Here is an 8,824-nt window from a genome sequence, read left to right on the forward strand (position 1 = left end):
AGAAGAACAAAAAAAAAGTTTTTTTTTCTCACAAAAAAATATTTTTTTAAGAAATTACGAGTAATTTCTGAGTGTATTTGGGATCGGGGTGTGAGTTCTGAGATTGTAAAATTTCTCTGGTTGATAATAAAAGATCTGTAGCAGGTCCGGAGACGTAGGCAACATTGGCCGAACTCCGTTAACAATTTTGTGTGTGTGCTTCTTTCCCGCTCCCATAAATTCTAGTTTACCGCAAAATTTGACCGCATATTTCCTAACATGAACATGACATGATATAATCTTGAGTCAATTAAAACAGTCAAAAATTGACTCATCATTCTCTGTAGTCGTCAAAATATTATATGCATGATGCAAACCAGCAAAAAATAAAACGATTTGGTAAAAAAATACGACTTCTAAGAAAAGTTATCGCAATGGTTGATATCATATTATGTCGTTTGTAGAATATACCGCATTGCTCTTTGCTTCTTGTTGGCTCAATCCACCAACCACCATTCAACCATAGTGTTCCATAGTTGGCTCAATCACGTAAAACGCTATTCCCATCTTCATTCGTTAAACATTGAGGCACTTGATGTACTAACTAGTTTTTTATTGAAATTAAAAAGATATTAAAGGTGAGCATTATGTTGTATATTTCATAATAGTGAACGTAAAAGTTCAACAAAATTTAGTATACCTAAGGAAATTATATGTTATTCAAGCAACACATTGTAAAATTATATGTTATTCAAGCAACACATTGTATATTTGCATTAGTGTCTGGTGAATGATATTATTGGCACATTTGTATAAACACAATTTGATACATGGTAAACAAAAATCGGGACTGTTATAGCAAAAAAGTGACAAATTTCTTATGGAGTCGATCGTTGAAATCTTAAATTTTTGTAAACACACAAAGAAATTTGGAAAAAAATATTGTATTTGTTAAAATAATTATATCAATCAAATTAAACTTAACTTGCAACATTTAGTCTACTTTTTCAATAAAAACACAACGGGTTCATATTGCCATCACTATTAGTCGAACGTCTTGTCGTTTTTAATAATATGGACAGTCCAAAAAATCATAACAGATCATTTAAAATTAAAGTTTCTTATATCATACGCGCGGGGTACTATTCTTTTATTCCTTTTCAGATTATAAAGTAGAAGAGCCTGGATCCGGTGAATTTGTTAATGCTTCAATGTCAAGTCTTTACAATATAAGAGAAACAAAAAAACTTATTAGATAAAAAAGCACTTCTTTATAGAAGAAAATCAGCTGTATATTAATTGAGGATCATTTAAAAAATTGTAATCTTAAATTAAAAAAAAAACAATGCTTAGATATCACTTAATTACGATGTCAATTTAGCTTACGTGACAGGTTAAGAATCAATTGAAAAAAATATTGGTCCAAATCCAATTACTAAGAAATATTATATTAACTCAAAATATAAGAAGCGTGTATTTTTTTCATAAATAAAAGCTACAGAATTACCTAATATGATTAACATATATATAGTAATTAATGATTATGAATAATAAAGATTTGATAACAATTTTTGCATTTTTTTTATTTTATATTATTAAAAAAATTAAACAATCACATTAACCATATAATAAAAAATTAGATTTTTTCTTATATGTTATATTTTGAATTTCTTAAAACGACTTTAAATTACAAAAATGAGGAAACCTTATATGTTATATTTTTCTTTTATGTTAAATTTTTTCTTATATGTTATATTTTTGATTTTTTTAAAATAATTTTAAATCACAAAAATATTAGTTTTCCTTGAGCATACGACTAAAAGCATTAAAATGACATTTATCAATTCGATGGTTGATCTGAAACCTTTCAAAACCATATAGAAGATAAATGTCAAAATAATTCAACTGTGGAAACAATACTGTTCATTTTTTCAAGAATGTGGTCGGTGGAAAAAAAAAAGTTTTTGTGTCATAATTTGTTTAATATCCAATTCGATCAACCCATGATATATTAATTATAGTTTAGTTCCAAAATTTTTAATAAAAATTAATCCGATCCATCGGAAGGAAATTATATAATAACAAAAAAAAATATTGTATATGTATAAATAAAATGATCAAATATATAAAAAATTTGTCGATAATATATACAAATAAACTAACGGTGCAGAAGACGCATCTTTTATCCCAGTAGAAGTTAAAAATCAAAATCATGAACAAGTTGGTGGTCGATGACACGAACCACCATACCTCAAGGTAGGTGATATATCCATATGGAGAGATTTTAGCTGTTCCTCTAAAATCAGGACCACACCAACTTCACAAAATCTCTAACCATAACCCTGAATCCTATAGCTTTACCATCTTCATGATTAAAAATCTCTTAGTCTAGGACCCGGGACCGATATGACAATCATATTGTTCTTTTTTGACGAAAACTAGGGTTTGGGGCTAATTCTGTAACCGGTTTGCTTAATGACTAGGAGTCTAGGGACATAATAATGTAAATGTAATCATTGCATAGGCACTAGATTCCATGAGCCAAGAACCCAAGTGTTTAACTATGGGTTTTACGCAATTAAGACAGCTACTACAAAACTAAAAGATGGGATGATTCGTGTGGTTCTTGGATCGGTCACGTTACTCCGAAAGAAGACATAGCCTAAGTCTTTGTCATCAATGAAGTTTGGTTTCTGATTGATGCAACTGGTCCCCTACTTCTGTATAAATTCCACAACTTACCCAGAGATTACGAAACCTGTTAGATTCGGATTTATTACGGGCTTCCAACTTAAAACTAATTGGTGATTAGTGGATTGGCCCTAACCCTTTATATATTATTTAATGCCCTTTAAAATTTTCGATGTGTGATATATATCCCTAATACCTCTCTTCGAGATGATGACTGTTATCGGCCAGAAATCTCGGAATTTTAGGACATTTATACTCGGTCGAGCGAGTTTAACACAACCTTTATACCCATTTTTTTAAAACTGCAATAGCTTTTACCCGTTAAAAAAACATCTTCTCATCTCCCTATTAATATTTATAATCCTAAAACGGGTATTTTCTTTAAGTGTGTTTCCTCCCTTAAGTTAATTCTCATTTGTTCAAAACATCTGACTTCTAGGATCTTTAGGAATGATGAAATGGGGAAGAAAGAAACTTGTTACTTCTTCATCTTCTTTGTCTCGTGCTCATCATGTTTCTTGGTTTTCAAAGTTGAGAGGTTCTTCTGACTTGAAACCTGCAAAGGAGAAGAAGCATCATGATGAAGCTATCCAGAAGATGTCTACAAAATCTTCCTTGAGTTCTACTAAACCTGGAAAAGATATTCATGAGAGCAGCAAAAGGTTACAGAGAGTATCAGAAGAGAAGGAGAACGTTGCAAAAAGGTCAGCAGGTATGGAGTCAAATGAGAAGTTTGAAGAGATCATGAGCAGTGTGAAGAAGAAAGCAAGAGATAACCAAAGGGAGACGCGTGGCTTCCTAGAAGTAGAGGCAATGGATAGAGACAAAGGAGGAACTGTGATCATGACGCCAAGAATTCACGTGAACAGAGATAAGAAGAGACGTGACCAAAAGCTTCTCCTACAAAAACCAAAGAGATCAGAACAGGAGTCAGAGGTCAAGGTGCAAAAACCAGCCACAAGAACATGTACAAGAAGCTACAGTAGAGAAGATTTTGTGAAGCTGAAGGAAATAAAACTAAGAGAAGTGAAGCTGAAGGCTGACCAACAGAGGAAATCTATGTACCTGAGAAGGGAGCTAGGAACAAAAGAAAACAGCAAGGTTAGAGTCTTTTCACCAAGAGCATGCAGAGTTAAAGCTATTCAAGACTTGAAGAAGGCTAAACTGAGAGCACGCGAGCACGATGGAGGAGGAATTGAGAAGGAAAGCTTTGCAGTAGTGAAATGCTCGAGCGATCCTCAGAAGGATTTTAGAGATTCAATGGTGGAGATGATCATGGAGAATGGTATTATCAACCACCCTGAAGAACTCAAAGAGCTTCTGGTTTGTTATCTTAGACTCAATACCAATGAATACCATGATATGATCATCAATGTGTTTCAGCAGGTGCACAGTGATTTACATTTACATTAATTTTGGTGTTGAATAGTAATTATCCCTCTTTTTTTTTAATATGGAAGTTTTATAGAATTTTTTTTTCCAAATTAGATGACTTTTTCAATTTAAATTTTTATCACCCTTAGTATTTTCTTGTGTATTTTATTATCGGTTGAATTTTGTTTAAGGGAATAATTAATGGGCAAGTCTTTCGAATAGAATTTTATAAGTTTTTGTCACAAAAATAAACCTCAAAAACTAAAATGACCAAAATAACATTTTTTATTTTAAAAATTTAATTTTTTTTTATTTTTTAAAATTTGAAATCTTATTCCCAAAACATCATTCCTCAACTCTAAACCCTAAACCATAAACCCACCATTTAACTCTAAATCCTAATGTCTAAATTAGTTAACCCTATGGATATAAACGTACATTTTCTTCGATAAAAACATTTGAGTCTATTTTGGTCATTTTATTTTTAAGGTCTATATTTATATTTGTGACAAAAAAAAATTTCGGGTATATCTTACTGAATTACTCATAATTAATGATAATCTATGTACACGATCTTGAAAGTGTCATCTAATAAAAAGGGAGGAATTAGTATCAGTCATAATCTTTTGCATAATAGAGAATGTAGCAGAGCTTCTAGATGATACCTAACTCTCACATGAATCAAAGTATCAAAGACAGAAAACAACTGAACAAAGTTGTCAGGTTAAGCTTCTATAGTCCTGCAAGATTAATGTTAGTCTGCTAGAGTGAACTGAAAGGACATAACATGTGATGATGAAAAGCAGAACCAGACTCAAAATACAATGAACCAACAAGAAAAAAAGAAACATATGTTACAAGAAACTATAAACAGATCTGAAGTAGAGATCCTTTAACATAACAACTTCCCTATCTCAAGAAGTCAGATGTCCAAGCTGTTCTGTAAGTGTATTTACATTCCTCAAATCCCACCAACATTCCTCAGCTTTATCATCTTTCCTCTCTGCTTGAACTTCCTTTTGCTCAGTTGAGCCAGGGTTCTCTGTCAAAAGCTGCTGCCAGAAGACATCATTCACTCCTGCTGCTGGAGGAGGTTCTTTGGAAGTATCAGGCTCAGAGTTCATGTCGATGGTCCTTGGAGAAGTAGGACAATTAGGACATGTGTCGATACTTAGCTGAATGCAAGGGAGAGGAGGGCTTTCAGGACAAGTAGATGACTCATCCACATCAAGTGTCATCATGCTTCTTTTTTCTTGTCCCAAACTCTCGCTAGAATCTTCAGATACAAGATTCTCCCAAACCGCTATTGATGACTCTAACTGTTCCACCTGAAGCTCTCTTGCCTGTGAAGAAGGGCTTGTGGAACCTTCCAACCCGATCCTAGGGAACCTTCTTTTCCTCTCGTTAGTCTCGAGTAGACACGGCGAGAGATTCAAAGCAAGCTCCGGTTTCTCCAACACCTGAGAGACAAAAGAGACCATTGTCTTCTGACGCTTCTCCATGTGTTGTAACTGATCTTTTAGTTCTTTAACTTGTTGCTGAAACATCTCTCGTTCCTTTTCTTGTTTATGTAACTCCTGAAGCAACACTTCTTTCTCCTTGGTCAGTCTCTCGATCTGATCATTCATTCTCTGTCGTTCTGAGTCAGTCAATGGGTGAGGTTGGAGACTCGGTGAAGAGTGGCTGTGAACAGGTTTGCGTCTATGAATGTTCTTCATAAGATGAGGCTGACCTCTCACGAAATCATCGTTCGCAAACTCCCATTGCTCTGGATCAGCTTTTCTAAAACCCTACAGACAAAAAAACTAAACTAAACTAAAGAACGTTCGGTTTAAACAAAAAAAAAGAAAGAAAAAAAACAGAACAGAACTAAACACGTACGTATGTATTAAGCTGTCGGATGAAGCTTGCGAAGTTGTTGTGTTTGAAGAATTTGGGAAGAAGGTCTCTTGAAAACTCTGGTGGGTTCCAAACGATGAAGCTTTTGTTGCTTTGACTCCACGAGACGATTGAATCAGATGAGGAGTCGTCAACCATCTCGTACGTTTTGGTGAGGAAAGGTGGAAGCGAGCCTCCATGGTTACTCTCATCCATCTCTATAAAAGCTTTTCAAGAAAACCAAAGATCAAAACTTTCGACCAAAAGTGGATAAAGCTTCGAACTTTAACAAAGTGAGAGAGAACCCACCAGTGTTTTTGGTAATGAAACCAATCAAACAGAAGCTTCTCAGAACCTTTTTAAAACTACTCTGAGATTCAATGAATCTAGAGCCCTTTTTGTATTAAATTTTCACCTAATCCTATAATATAAAGAAAAAAATGCTTCTCGAAACCTCTCTTCTTCTCGAATTTTCAAAGATCAATGATTTTGTCTTGCTCTGTTTCTCTGAGGAAATAACAGAGTCTTGTGAAGAAAAGTAGACAAGACGATTGACCCGGTGCTTGATATAATAAGAAGAATTGTCAAAGCTTTCGACGATTTTTATTGGATAGAAATTAAACGAAATAAAGGCATTGATTTTTTTTTTTTTTTTGACATCTAAAAGTTTGATCAAGTGCGTACGAATCGTACAACACAACACATCTTTTTGCAGAGATTGGGTTTGGTTGGAATTTTTATTTATTCATTTATTTTTATTTTCTTATGAAACTGTGGTCCATGGCATGGCACCATGCTATGAGTTTTTTAATTATAAACTTTTTTAATTTAAAAAGTCAATGATACGTAACTATAAACAGATAATCGTACATTTGTTGGATAATTCCAATTAACTTGAGGAGCAAGTTAACTCATTAAAATAAAGTTTGATGGGTTAAGGAAAAAAGAAAACATATCGAGCTTAGGAATGTTTCCATATTATTATTAGGAAAAGACGTAGCTTCGCTCTTAGGAAAAGATGTAGCTTCTTCCTATATAAAGAGTTCTCATGGAGAGATGTTCCATCAAGAGAAACACATTGAAAGGTTTAGTTTTGAGAGAGTTTCTAAATCTAATAAGAATAGAAGTTCTTATAATCTTTGTGTTTGTGCAACTTTAATTGGTATCAGAGCTCCAGGTTTCGAAGGTCGTTTACAAGAGGAGTTGTAACTTCGATCAAAACATGGGAGACGATTCTCAAGCACGTGATAAAGGTCTTGAGATGAAGAAGGACATACGATGTCCGATGCTAACATCGACCAACTACACCGTATGGTCGATGCAAATGAAAGTCATGCTTCGTTTATACGAAGTTTGGGATACAATTGATCCAGGGAGTAACGATGCAAAGAAGAACAATATGGCGATTGCTCTAATCTTTCAATCAGTCCCGGAGGCGCTAATACTTCAGATTGGAGAACATGATACATCGAAGAAGATTTGGGAAGCTATCAAATCCCGTAACCTAGGTGCTGATCGCGTGAGAGAAGCAAGGTTACAAACTTTGATGTCTGAGTTCGACAAACTGAAGATGACAGACACAGACACGGTGGATGACTACGCAGGAAAACTTTCAGGCTTAGCATCGAGAGCAGCCGCGTTAGGAGAGATAATGGAAGCATCAAAGCTGGTAAAGAAGTTTCTGAAGGGACTTCCAAGAACGAAGTTCATTCACATCGTAGCTTCGTTAGAACAAGTGTTGGATCTAAATTCAACGGGATTCGAAGACATTGTTGGGAGATTGAAGGCTTTCGAAGAACGCATCAAAGAAGAAACCCAAGATGAAGGTCAATCGAAGCTCATGTTTGGAAAGAATGATATGCAAGGTGGTGGAAGCCATAACAACTCGCGAGGAAGAGGCATAGGTAGAGTTTATGGTGGAAGAGGAAGAGGACAAGGAAGGTCTAATGTTTCTGATGGTCGTAACAAAGGAGGAGAAACTCCAGACAAGACCAAGAAGGACTACTCTAAGGTTAGATGTTGGCGATGCGACAAGATGGGGCACTTCGTGTTACATTGTCCTACACGACCAAGAGAAGAAGCTAACCTAACGGAAACACAAGAAGCGGATGCATTATATATGCATGAAGTAGTATTCCTCAACGAAGAGAGAGTGTTTCCTAAGAGGTTTGATGAATCCAATGGAAATACGAGTATATGGTACCTTGACAATGGTGCAAGTAACCATATGACAGGCAAGAGAGAATTCTTCTCAAACCTAGATGAGAGCATCAAAGGCAAAGTCAAATTCGGTGATGGATCAAACGTCGAGATTGTTGGGAAAGGTTCGATCACGTTCATCGGAAAAACAGGGGAGAGAAGAGCACTCAAAGATATCTACTACATCCCAAATCTTAAACATAATATCATAAGTCTTGGACAAGCAACCGAGATGGGTTGTGAGGTCAATATGAAAGAAGACTTACTGATGCTGAAAGATCCCCGTGGAAGGCTATTAGTACAAGTCACAAGGCAACCAAACCGATTGTACAAGATGCCAATGGAGGTTGAATATCCGAAGTGTCTTCAAATACAAGAAACTGATGTTACATGGATGTGGCATGCACGGCTAGGACATGTGAACTTTGGAGTTATGAAGAATATGGTAGACAAAGAGATGGTAGTAGGGATGCCTCAGGTGATACACGAGAAAGATGTATGCAGCGCCTGCTTAGTTGGGAAGCAAAATCGGAAGTCTTTCCCGCCTAAAGCAAAGTATCGAGCATCACACGCATTGGAGTTGGTACATGGTGACTTGTGCGGTCCGATATCACCATCAACACCAGCAAACAATAGATATGTATTCGTCTTAATTGATGATTACTCAAGATATATGTGGACGATGCTGCTAAGAGAGAAGAGT

The 8,824-nt window shown here is 35.3% G+C and overlaps 2 protein-coding genes across 3 annotated transcripts; one reads left to right on the forward strand and one right to left on the reverse strand.

Annotated features, from left to right (window-relative positions):
* Positions 1–2,809: 2,809 nt before the first annotated feature.
* LOC106404938 (transcription repressor OFP5) lies at positions 2,810–4,140 on the forward strand. The gene has a single exon (XM_013845577.3). The coding sequence runs from the start codon at positions 3,121–3,123 to the stop codon at positions 4,081–4,083; it is 963 nt and encodes a 320-aa protein (XP_013701031.1). The 5' UTR covers positions 2,810–3,120; the 3' UTR covers positions 4,084–4,140.
* A 677-nt stretch (positions 4,141–4,817) lies between these two features.
* Positions 4,818–6,624, reverse strand: LOC106402605 (heat stress transcription factor A-4a). 2 transcript variants are annotated; one of them, XM_013843379.3, is made up of 3 exons: positions 6,232–6,624; positions 5,926–6,140; positions 4,818–5,834 (listed from the first exon to the last, which is right to left on the reverse strand). In XM_013843379.3, the coding sequence occupies exons 2-3, from the start codon at positions 6,136–6,138 to the stop codon at positions 4,959–4,961; spliced, it is 1,089 nt and encodes a 362-aa protein (XP_013698833.1). In that variant the 5' UTR covers positions 6,139–6,140; positions 6,232–6,624; the 3' UTR covers positions 4,818–4,958. The 2 variants fall into 2 exon arrangements, with proteins under 2 accessions (XP_013698833.1, XP_013698830.1); XM_013843376.3 differs by having other exon boundaries at positions 5,926–6,149.
* Positions 6,625–8,824: the final 2,200 nt, after the last annotated feature.

Source organism: Brassica napus, chromosome C3 (genome assembly GCF_020379485.1).
Source record: "Brassica napus cultivar Da-Ae chromosome C3, Da-Ae, whole genome shotgun sequence".
Lineage (NCBI taxonomy): Eukaryota > Viridiplantae > Streptophyta > Magnoliopsida > Brassicales > Brassicaceae > Brassica > Brassica napus.